This window comes from Stenella coeruleoalba (assembly GCF_951394435.1).
Source record: "Stenella coeruleoalba genome assembly, chromosome: 15".
In the NCBI taxonomy this organism is placed as follows: Eukaryota; Metazoa; Chordata; class Mammalia; order Artiodactyla; family Delphinidae; genus Stenella; species Stenella coeruleoalba.
This window is the reverse complement of record NC_137161.1, coordinates 42,695,274-42,720,862: the sequence shown is the minus strand read 5'-3', so window position 1 is coordinate 42,720,862 and position 25,589 is coordinate 42,695,274. Positions and strand designations below refer to the sequence as shown.

The window sequence follows — 25,589 nt, the reverse complement described above, 5'->3', positions numbered from 1 at the left end:
GGCCGCTGAGCCTGCGCGTCCGGAGCCTGTGCTCTGCAACGGGAGAGGCCACAACAGTGAGAGGCCTGCGTACCGCAAAAAAAAAAAAAAGAATAAACTCTTGCAAGGAGTTTGTTATAATAAGAAGGACAGAAATGGAGTGGCAGTTGGAAGGGAAAGGGAGGCCAAGGTGGAAGTTTAAGGTGAGAGAAATCCTAGCTAGTTTAGATGCTGCTGGAATAATCTAGTAGAGACTGGGGATGTGTTGGTGCAGGAGAGAGAAGAGAAAATTGCTGATTGCAGTTTCCTTCAGAAGGCAGGAGGGCGTGGAGTCTAGAATCCAGCATCTAGGAAGAGGGGTTGGCCTTAACCAGGAGCAGTGGTGTACATCCCATGCCCGGTAGCAGGAGGGAAGAGGAGATACAAGGCCGATGGTGGCCATGGTGGGCTGAGGGTGGTTGTGGGAGTGTTCTATTGATTGCTTCCACTTTCTCAGTGAAATAGGAACTCAGGTTATCATCTGAGAATGAGGGGAAAGATGGAGTAAACTGTTTAGAAAACTCTTATCTAAGAGAACGGGAGAATGGATGGAATGGGGAAATGTGGTATGACTGTTTGGAGGCATCCAGGCTGACCTCAAAGTGGTGACCGTGACTTTAAAAGAGGACCAGGCAGCCATTTGGTGGCATGTTTTCCTTCATCCCCATCCTGCAGGTACAGGGCGGGAGTAAGCAGACAGCTGGATTTAACCAAGATTGTGGTTTAGCTTAGTCAAGGGAATTTCAAGAGCAGAACAAAGAGATTTGAGGTTGAATGCAAGGGAAAGGTGGTAGTGATTGCCCATGGTTTCCAAGTTGGGTGAGGGAGGAACCAGGGCAAAGGTCAAGGAACAGGAGGTCGGGGTGTTGGAGGGATCGTCTGTTGGTTGATGAAATTTCCAAGATTCATGGCAGGAGTTCCATAGCATTGGAGCAGATGACAGTGAGCAAAACCTAAGACGTTCAAGGAGTCGGGGATGTGACCAAGGCGAATTGCCTGCGAGAAGGATGGGTACAGGTAGGATCCGAAGGTGTGGGCTTCACGTAGGTGGGGTTTTAGGAAGGGCAGAGGAGCAGTGGTGTGAAAGTTGGATGGAAGTAACAAAGTGTCTACCAACCTCCCAGCACAACAGGATGAAGAGTGTGGGGAGAACACAGTCCCTACTTGAGATGGCTACAGGGGAAGGGGTCCCTCGGGGAGAGCCAGCTCTCAGTTAGAGTGAAGATGAACGGGAAATTCCCAGAAGAGGCTGAGGATGGGGGGATTTTGCACTTGACTGACTGTGGGTTCAAGAGGAACAGTGAAAGCAGTCAGAGATCCAGGGAGCACTAGAGTCTGAGGGAGGAGGGAGACCTAGGCTTCTTCTGTGACTTTCTCTGGATTCCAAAGTCCCAGGACAGGATGGTTTCCCTGTGAGCATCCTGCATCTTACTGCTCCCGGGTCACGGGTATGGTTCTGTTCATTCCTGGGCTTTCTTGGCAAGCAGGCAGCGTCACGCCCGCTCGTGTCCAGGTCTCTCCTTGACACCTGGTTTGCGTCCAGCCAAGGTGGCATGTTGCTGTGCTCTTGCCCTAAGGAAGCCCTCACCCCCTTGCTAATTGTGCTCAATGGGGTCCGTTGAGGAGGAGAGAGCTGGGGAGAAAACCCCCAGCTGAGCTGCCAGGAGCAGTGTTTCCCAAGCTTTGGTGACATTGGTACTATTTTTACTAAATGGTTTTTTGTAAACATACGTACTTTTTTTTCCTTACAGAAATATCTTTTTAAAAGAAACTCACAAGAAGAAACCTGCCACAATTAAAACACTATTGTACATGATGAATATAGAGCCAGAACAATGAAAGTTTTAATATTGTACATCCTTGGATAACCCCGAATCATCTAATTTGCCACTCGGGGAAGTGAGTGACCCTGCGGATGGCTGAGACTCAGGGCTCCCTCTTCCTCCCGAGGCTCCCTGCATGGGTGTCCTCCCCCTCCTGATCTCTGTGGTTTACTGATCCCTGACTTTCCTGCTCACCCCTGGGTTGTACATGCAGGAGAACCAAGAGCTGAATCACCAGCCTGAGAAGGGCGTTTCTCTAATGTGCGGGGTAAGGTTTCCAGTAGAGGGGCGCGGCCCCTGCAGAGGCCCAGCGTGGGAAGGAGTGTGCGCTTCCAGGGAGTGAGACACTTGCGGGAGGAGAGGCTGGAGGAGAGGCTGCTGTGCGCAGTCGGGTACAAATATAAAATCTGGGTCTTCTTCTAGGAGCAGCGTGAAGCTTCTAGGGGACTTAAGGGGGGAGATAGAATGATCAGATTTAAGTTTTTAAAAAGCTCCCCTGTCAATTGTGCAGAGAAGGGATTGGAGGGGCAACTGGATGGAGACACTGGGAGAGGCCTGGCCGAGGCCGCGGGAGACCTGGTGGCCCAGAGTGAGATGGCAGTGGCAGTGAAGGATAGAAGGGTAAAGCGCTAAGGAAGGCCTAGGAGGTGAGGGGTGCAGGACCAGGTGCTTGTCTGACTGTGGTGTGTTGGGGGGACCTGGGGACCAGCGTCTGTCTGGTGTGGCTTGGTGGACGGTGGTGACATGCACTGAGATGTAGAGTTGAGATTGGAGAGAACGGGTGGATTTGTTTCACACAGGCTGACCTTGAAGTTGGTGTGTGGCATCTAAAGAAAGACATCTCCCAGCTAGGGACATGGGTCTGGAGCTTGGAGGAAGAAGAGTGGGAATGAGATGGGAACTTGATCAGGAGCCTGTGCCTCAGGTGTGACCGTGGAGGCTGGTGGTGTCTCCCAGCCTCTCCTGGTCACCGTGACCTTGGTATGTGACTGATGGGCACCAGTGTCCACCTGCCATCCAATAGGAACAGTAAGTTCCACTACTGGTTAGAGGCTGGACTGAGAATTCTTCCTCCGAAATAAAGCAAAATACAGTGTGGGTTTTGATACTAATGATCATTGAGATGCAGACAGATTTTTTTGGTTTTTCCTTTGTCCTCCTCCTTCTCCTTTGTCCTTCCTCTTCCTTCTCCTCATCCTTCTTTTTCTTCTCTGCTGCTGCTTCTCTCTTGTCCATTGCGGTGGCATCTGGAAACCAACACTGACATTTTATATAAAAGTGTAAACATTTCGTGTAGGCACATCACTGTAACAGAAAGGTCACGCTGTGGGGTGTCCTTTCTGCACCCCACATGGAGAGTGGAGGAACACTTCTGATAAGCCATGAAACTCTGTGTCCTTCACTTTACAGAGTCACATGCTGCTCGTAGTCATATTTGGGAAGCAGAGATGCATGCTTAAGCAGAGTACAGTTATTATTTGTAAGTCTTATTTGTGCTGCTAGATTAATATTTTCCCTTCTGGAGAAATTTACATGCTAATCACTTTTCGTTAATTTTTAAGTTATTTGAAACAAATTTAAACAAACAAATTTTTGAATTATTTTAAACAAATTAAACAATTTGTTTAATTTGAAGCAAATTATTTTTTTAAGATGCATTTTTAAATTGTTTTAATTAACAATTAAAAAATTTTTTTAAGAACAATTATATGATTGTTTTATTGGGGTTTTTTTGAAATTTTGAATTCTATTTTATTTTTTTATACAGCAGGTTCTTATTAATCATCAGTTTTATACACATCAGTATACATTAAACAAATTATTTTAAACAAATAAGAGGAAACCAATTTTTCCTCCAACTAATGCTGATTTATTTTGCTTTTCCTGGTTAATAGATCACTGTCCTGGATGAGACGTGGACCGTTTTCAGGCGTTACAGTCGTTTCCGAGAAATGCATAAAACATTGAAGTTGAAGTATGCAGAGGTGAGTTACGAAATAATTATCTACAATTAAGAACATTTGTTTTATAAAGTAAATGAGTTGATTGCATTATCAATCCCCCCTTTCTCTTTAGGTATTAGCTTGTAAGTGTCACCAAGTTTTATTTCAATTACTCGTCTTTCAAAGATAGGTTTTTAATTTTTGTCCTCTGTTCCATTTGTATTCTACACAATTCAGACATTTTTTGAACACAAAATTTTGAGTGATAGTAAAGCAACAGTAAATGAATTCTATCTTTTTCATAAATTTTACAGTGTATTTTAAGTAAATATTTTAATCAATTTATAACTTCTCAGCCATGAGTGAGACCTATTAAAATAAAATAGTAATAAATTTTTCAGTATAGATTTGCCCTTTTTTCTCTTAAAAAAGATTGCATTAATGCTTAGACTTCCACATAATGAGGAGTAAAGTCATAAAAGTTAATTTGCCCTCACACATGGAGGGGAGGTAGACAGTAAATACAGAATTATCTAGAAGCAAGGAGGCATTTCATCTGATAAGATAACCAGAGTGTATTGATACATTAGTAATCTTTTTTTTAAATTTTTGGACAAAGACTGGTTTTTAAAATACTTTTAAGCAAAGAAAGGTATTCCTAAAATTAATGTGTACCTTCCAAGTGAATGTATTCTTCTTATTTTTTTTTTTGTTTATTTTTGCTTCAACTAAAGGAAACCTTGTATAGGCACAGCTCTTTGGGCATTTTGATTTGAACTGACTGACTACAAATCAGTCAATAATCATTGTCTATTTTGCCTGCTTTCCCTAAGTATGGCTTTTCAGTGCATTTTTATAGTGTCTTATGATATTCTAAAAAATAATTTAGTCAGACATGTGTCCCTGACTTGTTTCATGTTAATTACATAATTAACATCTCCATAACATCTCCATAACATCTCCTTAACATCTCCATGGCTTCTAAGCTCCCTTGTCTGATACACAATATAAAGAGAAATACCTTTGGGTAGGTAAAGTGCTTCCTTGATGTGTAAAAGAATCTAGAGTCCAGGAAAAATTGAGCTATCTTTGAAATTCTGTTGTTAAGTTATCATAATAGTATTCGATTAAAAATTGAAGAAGGTTCAGGTATGAATTTTAGCTCAGTGTTCCCAAGAGGCTTCAGTTCCAGAAGCAACTACATCAAAGTCAATTTATTAAGTTTGTCTCTGCAATTTACTCTTCATGTCCCAAGTTAGTTTTGACAATAACAAGAAGTAATTGTATACATATTAAATGTATAGAGCAACTGGTTTTTAAAGTGAGCTTTGAAGCTCAGTAACTGCTGGATTATAAGGTACTACGTCAGTACTTTAATAATGTACAGATTTTCATATTAACTTGCTAAATTCCCACAGTGTAGTTGGAAAAAAACAATTTACTTGAAAAAAAGGATACAAACTTTACCAGGATTTATATATCTATATATGTATGTATGTATAAATTCATTCCGTGATTTATTTCATATCAGTTCTTTCAGTGCCATTAGTTCAATGCCATTCTACATAGGCACATTTTTCTAAACTCTAGTAATACAGTAGTGGACAAGAAGAACAAAAGTGTCTTCTCTTATATATCTTAAATTTATATCAGGACAGACTGACAATAAACCAGGAAAATATAATAATAACTAACAGTTAAAAAGTATGCTTGCTAAGTTGCAGTTATCATTTTAAGTGAGGTATATGCATTATAGGAAAAATATCAATAAAATGTGATGGGCAGAAGGTGTTGGACACTTTAGTATAAGGACATTTCAGGGTTGGGCTCTCTGACAAAATGGCATTTTAGTTGAAATATGAGATGAGAGATATTTAAATAAATTTGCTAAGCAATAATAGGTCTAATCAGTGTTTTAAAAGAAAACTTTGGAGCAGACAGAAGCAGTCTTTAAAGATATAATAGAAGAAAACTCAACCTGAGTTTAATAATGATGTGAACCTGTGAACTGAAGTGGTTGTCTGCTACCAGACAAAATTAATGAACAGAGATTATCACACATGTAAAATTATTTTTAAGGGGGAAAAGGGTGTGTTACATACATGCTGAAAAAATTAAGTGGCCTTCAAATGAAGAAAATCGAGCTGGTTTCCTCCTTCATTTGGTCATAAATCTGTATTGAGCAGCCCCACACTGCGTACAATTGTGAGCAAGACAACGACATCCCTCCTCTCATGGAGCAGAGAAAATGAGCAATAAACAGACAAACAAAGCCCAGTAAATAAGAGGATTTTAGGTAATGTTAGGTGCCGTGGAGAAAATACAAGGCAATGTGATAGTGTGGCCTGAGAGCTGGGCAGTGGGCTGCTTTAGATGCGCAGGTAGAAAGGGTGATCGGGGTGAGATTGAGCTGAGACCTGAATGCTGAAAAGAAGAGAGGTGTGAAGATTTGGAGGTGAGCACAGCTGAAGGTGAGGGAGCAGCAAATGCAAAGGCCCTGGGATGGGACCAAGCTCAGTGTGTTTCCAGAATGAGAAGACCCAGGGAGAGTGGCCAGTGTGGTAAAGAGCAGGGCAGGGGCCTGACCACGTGGCACCGTGAACCTGAGTCTGAGTGCCGTGGGAAACCACTGGATGATATTCAAGAAGGTCTGAACATTGAAACCCAGCTGGAATTTCCATTCTGTTCATAGAGGACTTCTCCCAGAAACCCCTTTCCTGAAGACAGACTCGTGATCTAAATGATAATGAAGATGGGAAGTTGCTTTTCCACACTGAGTCCAGCTTTGTGACTTACAGTTTCTTTCTTATAAGGACAAAAAAACATTATGAAAGGGAAACTATAGACATGTGTGCATGTATTTGAAAGAGAAGAGAGAATGTGAATAGTGGTTGAAACCATGTGGTGAGATCCTAAAACAAGCACCGCCTAGAGACAGGGAAGCTGAGCTAATTACAAACCCTGCAGGGCTGCCTGGGTGCCACAGAACTTTTCCTTGGCCACAGCTCTGACGAACTCCTCCCAATTCACTGAGTGCTTCCTGCCCGGCTGTGCTGCGCCTTTGACGTTCATGGTCTCTGTGGTGGGAACGAGAGACTCGCCTCTTGTGACACAACCCGTGAGCAGAAGCCCAGGCAGTTCATTTCTATTTCCTATTTCTAACCAAACAATATTATCGAAACAGAACCGGGGAGAAGTATTATCGCTAAGCACACAGTAGCATGTCATTCTAGATGGTGATAAATCTTATTTCAGTGAGAGGGCAGCATCGTCCATTTAACATTTTCAAGATGAAGCTTAAATATCAAGATAAATATCAGGTTTATTTTTTTCGTTAAGTTGACATTTCTTTTGTGCAGCCTCACTTCACATCGTCTTACTTGCCGAGTGTTTGTTGGGACTTGAGATCAATAATCTGTGTATAGGTATTCATCAATTATGATTCATCTTATAATTGTGCATATAATTGTATATAATGTCAATCTTCTTGAAGTAATTAGCTACCTCCAAATGGGGTAGCTGTTTGGCCTGACAACATCCTGGAAATTATTGGACTTGTTAAAGACAGTATTTCTTCAGGGAAGAAAGCCAAAGGGTTCATATGGAAGAATGCTGAAAGTTTCCTCTCAAGGAATGGCTGTTTCATAGCCAAGTGGGAACAAGTTTTATTTACCTCATCCCTTCACCACATTGGACTCATTATTTCTATGGAATTAGAAAATAGAAAACTACTCTTGCTGTCTTAATTGCATAACAAAATGGTTGGTGATCATTTTTTAAATGATACGTATTAAGTTTATCTAGTCATACAAGGTTCCAAATTTTTAATCAAGCTGAAAAAATATTGAAAAAACACACTTGAATTCAGTATATCCAGAATTTGTGATATACTTACCAAGATAGAGAATTTGAGATTCACCTCAAAACTGTAGATTTGGTTATAGCTTTTAATCTTTTGGAACTTTATCTAAAGTTACATCCTACTCATTCCCATTTCATTGTGGCATCTTAGCCATGTTTTCCTGGGCATAGACCTCTAAAATAGTTTGATGTGACAGTTCCTTTTATGGAGGTTTTTTTTTTCTTTCAGTAGTCTTTTTTTCTCCAGATAATAAGTTACATATTTATGGTTAAAGACTGAAATTATTCAAAGATATATACATAGAATGTGAAAGTTTCTCTTAATCTGATCCTCAGAAGTAATCATTTGCAATGCCCTTAGGAGGTCTTCTTGGGTCCAACTAAACATTCAGACTCACAGGACTCCCATAGGCCACGCTTGGCACTGGGTGACCCGGGAACGATGTAAGACAGAGATCACTGCTTCCCGGCAGGGCCGAGGCATGGAGGGGGTCTGGCAACAGCGTCAACTGCAGTCCACACAGCTGTCCAGATGCTGTTCTCTTTGCGCCACCTCTCGCAGGTAATAGCTTAGGTGCTAGGAGAGGAGCCCCACGTGGGGAAGATTCGAGAACCACTCTGCCATAGAATCCTATGCAACAGGAGAGGCACTTTCCCTGGGCACAACTCCCTGGGCAGAACATCCAGAGTCCCCGTGAGGGACATGTTGAGTTACAAGAGTCACCTCACTCAGAGAAGCCTTACGGTATGGCTTCCTACCAAATAGCTCTCGTTTCCCTGGTCCACAAACAATGTATCGGTTTATCAAGCAATTTATCATTTTCCCATGAGCAGTGGTACCAAGTTGGCATAACACTTGATCAGGTTCCCAGAATCCTCTTGATGGACATACGAGTAGTTTCCAGAGTTTTGCTGCTGTGAGTACTTCGCTATGGACATTCTGGAAGATATCAACATGTCTGCAAGTGCAGACTTGCTCCATGAAGAAATTTCGTAATTGCTCAACTGTTGTTAAAGACTTAATTTACAAAAAACCAAGATTAGGAAAGAACACACAGAAACTGGGTGGGTTGAGAGCGCTGAGGGCCTTCACCCCCAATGTGAGAGGGTTTTAAGAATTCCTTAACCATCATTCGTCTCAGTCTTTTCATCTCCCTGTTGACTCACATTCATTTGCTTATTTATTTACTATAATGTCTCCTTAAGGAGAATGATGTCAGCTGAAGGGCCTCCGAGGGCTACTTTATATTCACTCGGTGGTGAACCAATTAAAGCAGGCAGGGTTGTTGATTATTAGGTATAACATATGTCTGTGAAGAAAATAGACGGAACCTAGGGGTTATTACAGGCAGAGTGAACTTACAAACTGAAAGGATGAGAAGTCAGTGGATTCTCTGAAACTCTGGGGTGTGGGGATTGAAGATAGGGAAAAAGCAGAACTCAAAGAAAAATTTAATGCATTATTTTGTATGGTGACAAATTTCAGAATAAAAAAAGGAAACTAAATTATCTGTCCTGAATAATACTGGAAGAAGAACAGATTGCCCGCGGTGACTGGGCTCATATGTAAGCGTTGTGCTCGTTCTATTTCCAGATTCACTGTGTGAGTGGGTTGAGCTCTCACTAGAGGTGCTGCATTATTCAAGGTTCTTAAAATTGTTTTATTTTTATTTATTTATGTTCTTTCAGCTAAGCATTTTTTTCTGGATTCTAAATAGCTTCGTCTCCTGTTTTGAATTAGTTTGTCCTCTTTATACGCTGACATGTGTTGTGCAAGATAATAGCTCCTCCTGGCTTTCCTTCTCTGTGCCCGTTCGCTGACCTTGTGTGGAATCTTCATCAGATTAAACCCTGTGTTTTCAGACTCCCCATCTGTAAAATGATCATGCCACAGCTAGTTTGCAAAAGATTGTGAGAGCCTCAGATGAAATATGTTATTGAAAGTAGCCACAAAGTATTGTGCCGCATCTGCTGGAGAGCATGCCTTTGAAATTTGGTCATGCAAACCATTGCCGCAGTGATCTTTATCTGTATGAAAACTATGCATTTTCCACTCTATTAAAATCAGTATAATCCTTTTAAATATCAATCAAGTTATGTGCCCAGAAACAGAGCCCCAGTAAGTGTCGTCTTCTCCTTTCTCTATGGATGAGGCAGAGTTACTATTGATGTCTAGTGTCCATGAAGTTTACCTCTGGATCCAGGTCATAGTCTGAGAGTCAGTCAGGACAAAAACATAGCTCATCAAGAAGCTGAAGAGAAAGGACTATTTTAAAACCACATCCCCTTTCAACCAGTAGAATGAATGAATAGTGAAGACCTAGTGTCCTATCCCCTTCTCCCCTTTTGGATGAGTGGTCTGGTGGGCTCTGAATGTATTTCATGAAGTGGTAGGACATGGGGCTGGAAGATCAGAGGGTCACTGAGAGAGCTGCTCCTTCTAGGAGGTCCAGAGATGCTAAGCCCTGTCTGATTTGTAGAGGACTTTTTTTTAGTACAGTTAACAAGGAGCCTTCCCTCCTGAGTGCTGGAGCCTAATGGGCTCCGGAGAATCATCTCACAGTGGAAGCAGTTACGCATTGGAGTCGATTGTTGAGGGCCCTTTTATAATCTTAGCTAATAGTGATTCTGAAGCAGGTTTGTGCTTCTGCCCAGAGGCAGGAGGATGAACCATGAAAATGGGATATTTTATGTATTAAAATGTACAATCTAAATAAATGCTAAGGGAACTTGACTGCCCATGTGTGGTGAGAGCCTAAGTTACTGGGACAGGTGTGTTGCCTGTCTGCATCATAACTGAGTTATCACAGTGAGTCTTCAGGGTCCCTAAGTGTCAGACAGGATCAGCCTCCATCAGCCATATCCCCAGGGGGGCTCCTTTCTCCCTGTTACGGAGCTAAGGGAGAAAAATATTTTCAGAGGCTTCGAGTAAAACATGAAAGATTGCTGTGTTAGAGCAACTGTTCAGTCTCACATCTGGCAGTGTCTGGGTGCCCAGTAAATACCATTGGGAGAGAAGAAAACGATTAGGGCAAGAGCTTATGTAGTTTGTATATGAACTTTCAGTTTGTACTGATAGAACCATTTTTAACCTTCTTTATTTCCCAAGTAATTTTCCCAAAGTAGCACCAAAAAAGGGAAAGAAAAGAAACTGGCTATTGGCCTTGTATTTGTCTTAGACAGCCATTTACCATCCATCACTGAAATGCATTCTAAACAGTTTTATAACCAGCATTCCAAATTTAATATAAAAATTGCAAATCTACCCACCACCCAAATTATAATGCTACCAACCACAGCCACAGGGAGCATTCAGTAAACCTTAGATAAATTCAGCCGCGCCAAGCGCTCAGCCTCCTTGAATTTTTAAATAGCACACAGCTATGTAGGCAAAAATAGAATGCTGCCAGCTTCCTGACCTGGTACGTTATCAGAGGCCCACTTACCTCACTGTATGGCTTGTGTCATATGATTCTCTCTACCTGATAGATAATCAGTATTTAAATCACTTCTTTCAAAGGTGGGTTGGGGAGCAAAAGGCACCAATTAGCTGGGAAGCTTTTCTGGGACATGTGGATCCAGGACCCAAACTAGGAAATTCTAATTCAGGAAGTCTGACATGGGATCTGAGAGTGTGTGTAGTTAGGGAAAAAAATATTCCCCAAATGATGCTCTCTGGACCGTTGGTTAAGATGCTGCCTGTCATTTCTTTCGCATCCACTTTGGGAGCATTATTGATTTTTCATTATTACAGTCATTGTTACAGATCACCAAATCTAAAAGGTGATTTCCAGTGACAAATAATCTTGTCAAAATTAATGACAGGCACATTTAAACCTAGACAATGAAAACATGTTGATTGCCTCTTTGATCACCAAAGGCTGTGAAACATAGACTTGTACCAGGCTTTCCTCTCCAACCAGCAGGGAAACTTCTGTAACAGTGGGCTGGAACCACTTGCACATTATGAGACAATCAAGTACTCCAAGGGGCCTTAAAGATTGGGTAGTCCGGTTTTTCATTTTAGAAATGAGGAATCAGATCCCCAGGGAGAGTTTTGTTCAAAGTCACATCAAGACTTGTGGCCCAGGCAAGGTTCATGTCTCCTGACCCCTAGTCCTTCTTCTTTTTCCTGAGTCTCCGTGACCATGTTCACTCAAGAAGGGGAAGTTTTCAGAGTTGTCCAGATGAGCCCAGAAAGAAGAAAATCTCTTCCCTAGAAAAATCTGTTACATAGCGAGACCCCATGGATGAAAACTAGAAATGGGGTTCCTTCTATTGAATGTCATGGCAATGACAGGTTCCTGTCACGTCTCAGTCCCTGAAAGGGACAATTTAGCATCACAGTAACGGATGGAAAATACAAGCATTTGAGTTAATTCAACTGCATAATTATTCATAAAAATGCAATATGAAATTCTCACAGATCTGAAATGTTTCTCACTTTGAAAAATTGTTGGGACATCTATTAAAGTTCTCAAATCTGTCTTCATTGGCTCATACCTAAATAAAATTGATACTGGCTTTGGGAGGAGTGGGATTTTATTTTATTTTGTATTTTATACCAAATATAACAAAGTCAGGGCAGTCCTAAGTATTGATACATTTCCAAATGTGGTTTTGTACCTAGGATCTCGCCAAGTTTTAGCACTTCAGTGATGACAGGACAGCAGCTTCTGTTGGTGGAATGTCCTAATTATAATTGCTGGCTGTTCCATGTGGACCACCAGCAAAGGATTCTGCCTTGTTCATTGAGCAGATCCTTAATGAGAGTCTAGAATGTACCAGGCTCTGGGCGAGGCACATAGCACGTGCTCATAAATAGTGCATGGTACGCTCACATTACCATATCAAAGGTCTACGGGAGCTCATTGCTCCTTTGATAACCCATAGGTTGCCCTGAAGAGTTGCCGCTTCATGCCTCTAACAAATCAAACTGGGAGAATTACTTATTTGTTTGTGAGCATATTTCTCAGTGACAGCTGTTCTTATAAGGCCTTGGGAGCTACTATTAATTTTGAGTAGTCAGAAATGCTTCCATCTCGTCAGCTGGGAGAGTTATGGCAGCCCTTTGATGAGTTTTCATTATTTGTATTCCTCAAAAGCTGGAGTGACTGAAATTTACAACCACAAACCTGTAGAGCGTGGGTGTTTCAGATGCTGGCTGTTGTCAGGTAGGTACGTCTACTGGAAAAAGACAGGTTAAAGCTGATTTGACCATATAGATTTGCCGTATAGAATTTTTCTCGCTAATCTTTAAAAACTGGATACTGGTTAGGTAGCCAAATATTAACAGGAGTAAAGAAAATGCCTAGTGAATGAGGAATGACAATAAAGTGCACTTTTATTAGGTGGTAACAAAAGTCAGATACTTTCCTTTCATTAGTAAAGATTCCATACTTTATTACTGTTGTTGTTCTCAGTTGTTCTCAGTTTCCCTTCAGTGATTTATAATCCAGTGTTAGCTGCTTAATTGTTGTAAAATCATAAAAGATAGGCAAGACTTTTTATTGCTCACTTTAATTTCTTTTCTATATTAGGGCTGCCATTATTTATATACAAAGGAACAACGATGCCATATATCAAAACCTATGCTGTCTGTTGCCGTCAGGACCACCTGGCTAACCTAAAAAGTGAACTTGGCTAAGAGAAAAAGACTTTTAATAAAAGCAGACTTTTCCATTACATTTAATTTGTCTCTTTGATGGCAGCAGACTGGCCGACCTATCTTATTCTAACGTAATAAATATTGAAGTCAGGATTTGAGTGTGGTGACTCTTAGAAGAAATCAGGCTGTGTCAGTTCACTGGGAATCAGAAAGGGAGAAGCCAGCTTGTAGATGAAAATTTCACTCTGAGGTCATTAAGATCATTAAGAAATATTACAAAGCAACAGAGAATGCTGACTGTATTTCTAATATCTATACATATACATATAGCTAGCCAACTTGATGAATAAATGGATACTCAATGCTTTTATTTTCCCAAAACTGAGATTCACAAATAATTCCGTAAACTGGCTAGCTAGTTCTATAAGGAGCCACTGTCTTTTCTTACTCCACTGATAATTCTTCATATAGAGCTATTGTTCAGCCTGAAAGTTATGGGCTTGTTTCTCGAACATGCAAAATAAAGTTGATCACTTGGATTTTTAGACTCCACAAGCAGCAAAGAAGGGCAAGACAAATTTCATTGGAAATCAGTGAGCCTCAAAATTACTGATTTCATTTTTTTAATGGCTTCTGTTTAAGTCCTTTTATCTTTAGAATATGTTTTCTTTATTGAATTGCAGAATAAGCTTGTCATTATTTCACTTAGGCCAAAGAAATGTGCTATTTTAATTCTCATTTGTTTCCTATGTTTTACTCAGCATAATCAAATTTCATAATTACACAAAGTAAGCCATAGGGCTGTTGTTCAGTTTTCTTCCAGTGTTGTCTAGGCCTAGCACGTCTCTTACAAATATCCAATATATTTGACCTCAGTCATTTTTAACTTTAATGTACAGTTTTCCCATAAGAGCTCAATTGTCTTTGCATCATTTCCCACTCCTGCTGTAAGGATAATGGTTATAGCAGGAAGTGGTACAGTTTTATGGGTTTTCTCATGAATACTGCATTCCCGTTTGTTTCTGCCCTTTTTCTATTCTACAACCTTTGAAAAGTAACATTTCATTATTATATTGGGCTCTATTTTCCCTGTACACGTTTCCCTTACTTCAAATAAGAATGCTGTGAAGATTTTATGGGAAGAAAGGTACACTCCTCAAAAGCAATATAGCCAAGTTAATAGGTAAAATACCTCCATGGTATCTAAAGTGCTACTTGGAACTCAACATAGAGAGATTTTAATCATCAGTACCTGAGATACAAAATTTCAGAGCTGGAAATGGAAATATCTCAGTTCAACTCCTTCATTTTTAACAGACGATGAAACTAAGAACTAGAGATATTATACAACCACCTCCTTGCTGAGCTGAGACTTGAAATCTGATTGCCCCAAATCCCAGGTTATTAAAAGAAAAAGCCATATGGTGTTAATTTAACTGTTCCATTAAATATGTAAAAAAGATAATCACTTTTTATTGTTTCTATAAAAATGATGCATGCTCATTTATACAAGTTCCACATAATATAAGAAGCAACAGATTATTCAAAATCATTCTCTAAATATAATTAAATTACCATTTAATGAACATTACTTTAAGTACTTAAATAAATAGGCACAGATAACAGGATGGATATGTAGAGTGATACAAAGAAATTAAAATGAGACAAACAAGAACAGGAAGAAAGAATGAAATAACTTTATAACATTGGGTTCAAACGATATGCTATTTTTAATTACAGACATTAAATTTAATTTTACTTGAATTTAATGGAAGTGAAAGAAAATCAAGTAAAACTGAAGAAATTGATGAAATTCAAATTAAATTTTTCTCCACCACAGCCTCTAAAATATATGTGACATTAAGAAAGATTATAAAAACCATTAAAACAGTAGTTGCTACTTTTCATGTGGTGCGTTTCCATTTTATAAATTATCAGTGTTGTTTCGCTCTTCTAAATGATCAATTGAGATGGGCAGGTTCAAGATGGTGGAGTAGAAGGACGTGCACTCATTGCCTCTTGTGAGAGCACCGGAATCACAGCTAACTGCTAAAAAATCATTGACAGGAAGACATTGGAACTCACCAAAAAAGATACCCCACATCCAATGACAAAGGAGAAGCTGCAATGAGATGATAGGAGGGGCGAAATCACGATGAAATCAAATTCCATAACTGCTGAGTGGGTGACTCACAAACTGGAGAACAATTATACCACAGAAGTCCACCCACTGGAGTAAAGGTTCTGAGCCCCACATCAGGCTTCCCAACCCGAGAGGGCGTCTGGCAACAGGAGGAGGAATTCCCAGAGAATCAGACGTTGAAGGCTAGCGGGATTTGCAGAGGTGGGGGGTGGCTGTGGCTCACTGCTGGGACAAGAACACTGGCAGCAGAAATTCTGGGAAGTACTCCTTGGCTTGAGCACTCCCGGAGTCCGAAATTAGCCCCACCAAAGAGCCTGTAGCGTCCAGTGCTGAGTCGCCTCAGGTCAAACAACCAACAGGGAGGAGACTGAGCTCCACCCATCAGCAGACAAGTGGATTAAAGTTTTACTAAGCTCTGCCCACCACCAGTCCCTCCCAGCAGGAAGCTTGCACAAGCCTTTTAGATAGCCTTATCCACCAGAGGGCAGACAGCAGAAGCAAGAAGAATTACAATTCTGCAGCCTGTGGAACGAAAACCACATTCACAGAAAGACAGACAAAACGAAAAGGCAGAAGACTAGGTACCAGATGAAGGAACAGGATAAAACCCCAGAAAAACAACTAAATGAAGTGGAGATAGGCAACCTTACAGAAAAAGAATTCAGAAAAATGATAATGAAGATGATCCAGGACCTCGGAAAAAGAATGGAGGCAAAGGTCGAGAGGATTCAAGAAATGTTTAACAAAGACCTAGAAGAATTCAAGAACAAACACATGGAAGAATTAAAGAACAAGCAAACAGAGGTGAACAACAAAATAACTGAAATGAAAAATACACGAGAAGGAATCAATAGCAGAAAAACTGAAGCAGAAGAATGGATAAGTGACCTGGAAGACAGAGTGGTGGAATTCACTGCCGTGGAACAGAATAAAGAAAAAAGAGTGAAAAGAATTGAAGACATCCTAAGAGACCTCTGGGACAACATTAAACGCACCAGCATTCGCATTATAGGGGTCCTGGAAGACAGAGAGAGAGGACCCAAGAAAATATTTGAAGAGATTATAATCAAAAACTTCCCTAACATGGGAAAGGAAATAGCCACCCAAGTCCAGGAAGCTCAGAGCTTCCCAGGCCAGATAAACCCAAGGAGAAACACACTGAGACACATAGTAATCAAACTGACAAAAATTAAAGACAAAGAAAAATTATTAAAAGCAACAAGGGAAAAGGGAACTCCCATAAGGTTAACAGCTGATTTCTCAGCCGAAACTCTACAAGCCAGAAGGGAGTGGCATGATATATTGAAAGTGATGAAAGGGAAAAACCAACAACCAAGATTACCCAGCAAGGAGCTCATTCAGATTCGATGGAGAAATCTAAAGCTTTACAGGCAAGCAAAAGTTAAGAGAATTCAGCACCACCAAACCAACTCTACAACAAATGCTAAAGGAACTTCTCTAAGTGGGAAACACAAGAGAAGAAAAGGACCTACAAAAACAAATCCAAAACAATTAAGAAAATGGTCATAGGAACATACATATTGATAATCACCTTAAATGAGAATGGATTAAATGCACCAACCAAAAGACGCAGGCTTGCTGAATGGATACAAAAACAAGACCCATCTATATGCTGTCTACAAGAGACCCACTTCAGACCTAGGAAAACATTCAGACTGAGAGTGAGGGGATGGAAAAAGATATTCCATGCAAAAGGAAATAAAAAGTAAGCTGGAGTAGCAATACTCATATCAGATAAAATATAGTTTAAAATAATGTTACAAGAGACAAGGAGGGACACTACATAATGATCAAGGGATCAGTCCAAGAAGATATAACAATTATAAATATATATGCACCCAACATAGGAGCACCTCAGTACATAAGGCAAATGCTAACAACTATAAAAGAGGAAATCAACAGTGACACAGTAATAGTGGGGGACTTTAACACCTCACTTACACCAATGGACAGATCATCCAAAATGAAAATTAATAAGGAAACGCAAGCTTTAAATGACGCAATAGACCAGATAGATTTAATTGCTATTTATAGGACATTCCATCCAAAAACAGCAGATTACACTTTCTTCTCAAGTGCGCAGGGGACATTTTCCAGGATAGATCCCATCTTGGGTCACAAATCAAGCCTCAGTAAATTTAAGAAATTTGAAATCATATCAAGCATCTTTTCTGACCGCAACGCTATGAGATTAGAAATGAATTACAGAGAAAAAAAAGGAACAAACACATGGAGGCTAAACAATACGTTACTAAATAACCAAGAGATCACTGAAGAAATCAAAGAGGAAATCAAAAAATACCTGGAGACAAATGACAATGAAAACACGATGATCCAAAACCTATGGGATGCAGCAAAAGCAGTTCTAAGAGGGAAGTTTATAGCTATACAAGCCCACCTCAAGAAACAAGAAAAATCTCAAATAAACAATCTAACCTTACACCTAAAGGAACTGGAGAAAGAAGAACAAACAAAACCCAAAGTTAGCAGAAGGAAAGAAATCATAAAGATCAGAGCAGAAATAAATGAAATAGAAACAAAACAGTAGCAGAGATCAGTAAAACTAAAAGCTGGTTCTTTGAGAAGATAAACAAAATTCATAAACCATTAGCCAGACTTATCAAGAAAAAGAGGGAGAGGACTCAAATCAATAAAATTAGAAATGAAAAGGGAGAAGTTACAACAGACACTGCAGAAATACAAAGCATCCTAAGAGACTACTACAAGCAACTCTAACAATAAAATGGACAACCTGGAAGAAATGGACAAATTCTTAGAAAGGTATAACCTTCCAAGACTGAACCAGCAAGAAATAGAAAATATGAACAGACCAGTCACAAGTAATGAAATTGAAACTGTGCTTAAAAATCTTGCAACAAACAAAAGTCCAGGATCAGATGGCTTCACAGGTGCATTCTATCAAACAGAGAAGAGCTAACACCCGTCCTTCTCAAACTCTTCCAAAATATTGCAGAGGAAGGAACACTCCCAAACTCATTCTATGAGGCCACCATCACCCTGATAGCAAAACCAGACAAAGATACTACAAAAAAAGGAATTACAGACCAATGTCACTGATGAATATAGATGCAAAAATCCTCAACAAAATACTAGCAAACAATCCAACAGTACATTAAATGGATCATACACCATGATCAAGTCGGATTTATCCCAGAGATGCAAGGATTCTTCAATGTACTGAAATCAAGCAGTGTGATACACCATATTAACAAATTGAAGAATAAAAACCATATGATCGGGCTTCCCTGGTGGCGCAGTGGTTGAAAGTCCGCCTCTGATGCCGGGGACACGGGTTCGTGGCCCGGTCTGGGAACATCCCACATGCCATGGAGCAGCTAGGCCCGTGAGCCATGGCCGCTGAGCCTGTGCGTCCAGATCCTGTGCTCCGCAATGGGAGGGGCAACACAGTGAGAGGCCCGCATACTTCAAAAAAAAAAACAAAAACACCATATGATCATTTTAATAGACGCAGAAAAAGCTTTTGACAAAATTCAACATCCATTTATGATAAAAACTCTCTGGAAAGTGGGCATAGAGGGAACCTAGCTGAACATAATAAAGGCCATATATGGCAAAGCTACAGCAAACATTTTCAATGGTGAAAGACTGAAAGCATTTCCTCTAAGATCAGGAACAAGACAAGGATGTCCACTCTTGCCACTCTTATTCAACATAGTTTTGGAAGTCCTAGCCATGGCAATTAGAGAAGAAAAAGAAATAAAAGGAATACAAAATGGAAAAGAAGAAGTAAAACTGTCACTATTTACAGTTGACATGATACTCTACATAGAGAATCCTAAAAATGCCACCAGAAAACTACTAGAACTAATCAATGAATTTGGTAAAGTTGCAGGATACAAAATTAATCCACAGAAATCTCTTGCATTCCTATACACTAACAATGAAAAGTCAGAAAGAGAAATTAAGGAAACAATCCCATTCACCACTGCAACAAAAAGAATAAAATACCTCGGAATAAACCTACCTAAGGAGGTAAAAGACCTGTACTCAGAAAACTGTAAGACACTGATGAAAGAAATCAAAGATGACACAAACAGATGGAGAGATACCATGTTCTTGGATTGAAAGAATCAATATTGTGAAAATAACTGTACTACTCCAAGTAATCTACAGATTCAGTGCAATCCCTATCAGATTACCAATGGTAGTTTTTACAGAACTAGAACAAAAACTTTTAAAATATGTATGGAGGCACAAAAGAAAGACCCTGAATAGCCAAAGCAGTCTTGAGGGAAAAAAGACGGAGCTGGAGGAATCAGCCTCCCTGACTTCAGGCTATACTGCAAAGCCACAGTAATCAAGACAGTGTGGTACTGGCACAAAAACAGAAATATAGGTCAGTGGAACAGGAGAGAAAGCCTAGAGATAAACCCACGCACCTGTGGTCAACTAATCTATGACAAAGGAGGCAAGGATATACAATGGAGAAAAGACAGTCGTTTCAATAAATGGTGCTGGGAAAGCTGGAGTGCTACATGTAAAAGAATGAAATTAGAACACTCCCTAACACCATACACAAAAATAATCGCAAAATATATTAAAGACCTAAATGTAAGACCGGACACCATAAAACTCTTAGAGGAAAACATAGGAAGAACACACTTTGACATAAGTCACAGCAGGATCTTTTTTGACTCACTTCCTAGAGTATTGGAAATAAAAACAAAACAGAACAAACAAATGGGACTTAATGAAACTTAGAAGCTTTTTCGCAGCAAAGGAGACTATGAACAAGATGAAAAGACAATTCTCAGAATGGGAGAAAATATTTGCAAACAAATCAACGGATGAAGGATTAATCTCCAAAATATATAAACAGCTCATGAAGCTCAATATTAAAGAAACGAACACCGCAATCCAAAAATGGGTAGAAAACTTAAATAGACGTTTCTCTAAAGAAGACATACCGATGGCCACGAGGCACATGAAAAGCTGCTCAGCATCACTAATCATTAGAGAAAAGCAAATCAAAACTACAATGAGGTATCACCTCACACCAGTTAGAGTGGGCATCATCAGAAAATCCACAAACAACAAATGCTGGAGAGGATGTGGAGAAAAGGGAACCCTCTTACACTGTTGGTGGGAATGTAAATTGATACAGCCACTATGGAGAACAGTATGGAGGTTCCTTAGAAAACTAAAAATAGAATTACCTTATGACCTACGAGTCCCAGTACTGGGCATATACCAGAGAAAGCCATAATTCAAAAAGACACATGCACCCCTGTGTTCATTGCAGCACTATTTACAATAGCCAGGTCATGGAAGCAACCTAAATGCCTGTCGACAGACGAATGATTAAAGAAGATGTGGTACATATATACAATGGAATATTACTCAGCCGTAAAGAGGAACCAAACTGGGTCATTTGTAGAGACATGGATGGACCTAGAGACTGCCATACAGAGTGAAGTAAATCAGAAAGAGAAAAACAAATATCGTATATTAACACATATATGTGGAATCTAGAAAAATGGTGCAGATGAACCAGTTTGCAAGGCAGAAATAGAGACAAAGATGTAGAGAACAGACTTATTAACCAAACGGTCAAAATCGGGGGTGGGGTGGTGGTGGGTTGAATCTGGAGATGGGGGTTGACACTAATATGTATGTATATTAATGTATAATATTTTATACACTATTATGTATAAGTTAGTGTATAATATTAGTGTATAATAAAATGTGTATAATATTTTATACACTAATATGTATAAAATAGATAACTAATAAGAACCTGTATAAAAAAATTAAATTAAAACAATAATTGACTCATAACAAAGCTAAGATTATCACATTTTATTTACTCCCACCTACCCAATTTTAAAAATTATATTTTATAAAGTCACGATATAGCACATTCTTTTATACATAAATTATGTGTAGTTTCCTTTTTTATACATAAATTATGCATAATTCTGTCCTAGTTGTGGGTTTAAGTAGAGGTGGTATTTACAGTGGTTTCTTCGTTCCTGAGATCCTTGTATCGTGCTGTCTCTTGGTTGGATATTTTTGGTCATCCTGTACGTTTTTGAAAGGTTCACCTTGATGTGTTTTACCTGAGTTCTTATGCGCTTGAGAACGTCTGCCTGTGGACTGCACACTTTAAAGACATTTCTCTGTTACTTATAAACCTCTTGGGTCACGTTTTATTTCCCTTAGCATTTTTCATTTTGCCTTGTTATTTTCTCTGCTCTATATGCCATAGGCTAACCTGTGTTTTTATTGTCTTCATGCTACTTTTGTTTCCTCTACTGGGACTTTCTACTACTGTTTTTCTTCTACTGTTTTTGTTTCTCTCGTCTCTTTCTTGAGTTCTTCGTGCTCATTTTTTTTGTTTTTTGAGCATGTAGACAGTGGGGGAGGAGGGGGCAGGGGTGCAGGGTGTGGAGGCACTGGATTTCCTTTTTTCAATCAGCTTTTTTCATTTTAGAATAGTCTCAGACTGTTTTTTGCCTTTTAGCATGCATTGTAATTTTTGTTGAAAGATGGTGTGTCATGTGAATGGAGCTGAAGTAGATAGGCTTTTAGCATGCAGTTTTATATTTATCTGGCTACCATATAGGCTACAATTGCCCTGGCTGTGGTGTCAGCGGAAAAAATGTCCTCAAGTGCCCTTGTTTGTGTTTCCGCTATTGTCTTTGGGTTTTCCCAGAAGCTTCTTAAATAGAGCCTGAGGCTCGGGCTTCCTTTAGCTGCAGTCCCGTTGTCTTGCAGGAGCCCTGTTGGCGTGGTGGTGGGATGTGTGTGTTGGAGGGTCTGTAGGCCTGTGATTAGGTCTCAGTCTCTTAGTGAAACCTGCAGGGGGCATTCCACTCCCCTGCCCCCGAACAGTTGGGCTTTGGTAAAACCCAAAGTGGTTAGATTCTGGGAAAACAGTTTCCCTTGAGGGCAGAGCACTCTGGTGTATTTCAGAAGGTTACCACCCCACCATCCCCGCCCCCAGCACCTTCTGCAGAACCAAAGGGATTCTTCTTCACAGTGAGAATCTGGTGGGACTTCTGGAGGTAAACGTCACAAAAGTTATGGAAAACGCAGCTCCTCTGGAGTTTTTTTAACTCTCATACTAGGCTACACTGAGCCTCCAGCAGTTCGTCGATTGCAGTTTAAAGTGTTCCTACAAAAACTGGCTGCAGTTGTGAGCTTCAGCACCAGCTAAGCCGTGCTTCTCTGTTTCTGCCTGTCCATCTCTCCGGATGGGGGACAGTAGTTTGCCCTGTGGCCTTAATTCTCTGATGGATCCGGGAAGAGCTCTTGATTTTCAGTTTATTCAGTTTTTTTTCTTGTGAGGACAGACGTCACAACTTCTAAGCTCCTTATGTATCAGATCAGAAACCAGAAATCCTATTTGAATAGTTTTAGTTTTACAGAAAAATAATGTGAAGGTAATACAGAGTTTTCATATATCCCATACCCACTTTCCCTGTTAACAGTTCACATGAGTATAGGGCATTTGTCACCACTAGTGAACCAACGCTGATACATTATTATTATTATTAACTAAAGTCTGTACTTTTGAGATTTCCTTAATTTTTACCTAATGTCCTTTTTCTGTTCCAGTATCCCATCCAGGATACCACATTACGTTCAGTCACTATGTTTCCTTAGGCTCCCTTTCGCTGTGAAAGTTTCTCAGACTTTCCTTATATTTAATGACCTTGATATTGTGAGGAATGATGGTCAGGTATCTTAGAGAATGTTCCCAATTGGGATATGCCTGTTTTTCTCATGATTAGACATTTGGGTTTGGGGGAGAAAAGCCACGGAGGTAAAGTGTCATTATCATCACATCATATGAAGGACACACACACCATCAGTGTGACTTAACACTGTTGAGATTGACCTTGATCTCCTGGCTGAGGTTTCTCCCCTGTGAGGTTCCTTGGTTCCCCCCTTTCTATACTGTTCTCTTGGGAAGGAAGGCACTGCACAGCACACATTCTGCGGAGCCCACGTTTTAGGGGTGGAGAGAGATGCCCCCACTTCCTGGAGGGTGAGGTACCTACATTAGTTACTTGGAATTCTTCTGAATGGGTGGCTTGTTTCTTCTTCCCCATTTATTTATTTACTTGTTTATTTCATCATATTTGGGGTTTTAAGGCAATACATTTTTAAAAATTTTGTTTTTCACGTTTTTCCAACTTAGGCCGTATGCAGCAACTCTTTGCATCGGCACCTGTGTCCCTGTGACACACTCCCATCATTGTGCTTTTGGTTTTAAATACATCTTCCATCTCTTCTTTTTCTAATTTTTAAAAATTTATTTTATTTATTTATTTTTGGCCGCGTTGGGTCTTTGTTGCTGTGCACGGGCTTTCTCTAGTTGCCGTGAGCAGGGGGCTACTCTTTGTTGCAGTGAGCGGGCTTCTCATTACAGTGGCTTCTCTTGTTGCAGAGCAGAAGCCATAGGCACACAGGCTTCAGTAGTTGTGGCGCACGGGCTTAGCTGCTCCGTGGCATGTGGGATCTTCCTGGACCAGGGCTCGAACCTGTGTCCCCTGCGTTGGCAGGCGGATTCTTAACCACTGCACTACCAGGGAATCCCCAACGTGCTTTTGGTTTTGAGCACTTCCTTGATCTCTGGCACTACAAGATGCTTTGGGCTCATCTTACGTGGTCCCTATCCCAGTCCTGGAATCAGCCATTTCTCCACGAGCTGGCTCAGTTTTCTGCCTGTTTCCCCCCACTGTAGTCTCTTCTTTCAACCTGTGTATTGCTTCCTGCTTCTGGTTCTTTTTTATGGGTGTTTGTGGTTCCTTAAGACTGTGGATAATTTCTTCCCTGAGTTCTTCTTGTCTTTGGTCAGTCCTTCTTGTACCTCTTCTTTATCTGCCTTTTGCTTCTCTTTTATTCAGTATCTCTTCACCTACCCTTTTTATTCATAGTTCAGTTTCAGTTCCTTCTAATTATTTCTCATCTTTAAGTGAAATGGACTAATTTTAGGGGAAAACACCAGTGAATCATGGGGACAAGGAAGGGACAGACCCTGGGGAGGGGGAGGCAGCAAGCTACCACACGCCTAAACCTTTGCCTGGAATTTTTTTGAATTATTTTCCACCAGTTTTTCCCTTCGCATCGAGGCACATATTTTCTGGTGTTCGCGGGGGCAGTGGGTCACTGTCTGTGGCAGTAAAGCCAGGTGCCTGCCTCTGGCCTGTTTTCTCTGCCAACACCTTGAGCAGCTCTGGGTTCTCCCCGCACAGGCCCCTACTGCCCTCCTCTTTGCTGTGGGTTCCCCCCACCTTCTCCTTGTCCCCAGCTTTAGTCTTTAACATCAGCGTCATGCAATACCTGGGGGCTTGGATGCCGACCCTGGTGGACAGCTTGTGGCCTGTGGCCTGGAGAGGAGGACAGGGAGGCTGGGCTCCCAGCGGCTGCTGGCCTGCGTGTGGGCTGCAGTGGTTTCCTACTTTGGAGTCAGCGTCTTTACTTTTTAAAATTTTTATTGGAGTATAGTTGATTTACAATGTTGTGTTAGTTTCAGGGATTGACAGGGAACTCTGCTTTTCATCTCTTGTCGTTCTTGGTGCTTTTGAAGGTGTGAAGGGATGCAAATAAAGGCTTTACTCCACCGTCTTTAACCCGAGCTGCTCCATCAGGTGTTACAGTTTGTAATCATACTTTTTTAACATGAGACTTTATCCGTGAAAGTTATAAGGGGGAAATGATGGGTTTTGCTCTTTATGAAAATGAAATCTTTTTACTTTTTCATGGAGTGGTGTACTTGACTCTATGATGTCGCTTTTTGCCAAAATGACCTGTATATTCAGTACAATCCCGATAAAAAATCCCAACATACTTTTCGGGTAGAAACTAGCAAGCTGGTTCTGACAGAAAATGAAATCTTATAAAAAGAAAGAAAATGATTTTTTCCTCATTACTGAGTCCCAAGTATCTTGATCATTTTTATATAAATCAGAAATATTTATCTGAGTTCCTTTAGAATTGAGTAGGTGTGAGGAATATGGAACTTCAGGAACTTTAATTTTTAGAAATGTAGGACACTGTATTTCCTTTGTCAGAGGTTACAAAGGAAATCAAAGAGGAATCTCTCCTCCACCCACAGATGCCTTCTACTGTTCCTGACAGCATTTCTCATGGAAATCAGATCTCGACCATCTGCTAGATTC

General features: G+C 40.4%; 1 protein-coding gene across 4 annotated transcripts in view; it reads left to right on the top strand.

The window, feature by feature from the left end:
• The window catches only part of LOC307198911 (kinesin-like protein KIF16B), a 280,798-nt gene that overhangs the window by 209,784 nt on the left and 45,425 nt on the right, over positions 1-25,589 (top strand). For all 4 annotated transcript variants that reach the window (XM_079946236.1, XM_079946235.1, XM_079946238.1 and 1 more), the window contains one exon: positions 3,737-3,826. In XM_079946236.1, the coding sequence (XP_079802362.1) occupies positions 3,737-3,826 (90 nt within the window). The remainder of the gene's footprint in view (positions 1-3,736; positions 3,827-25,589) is intronic.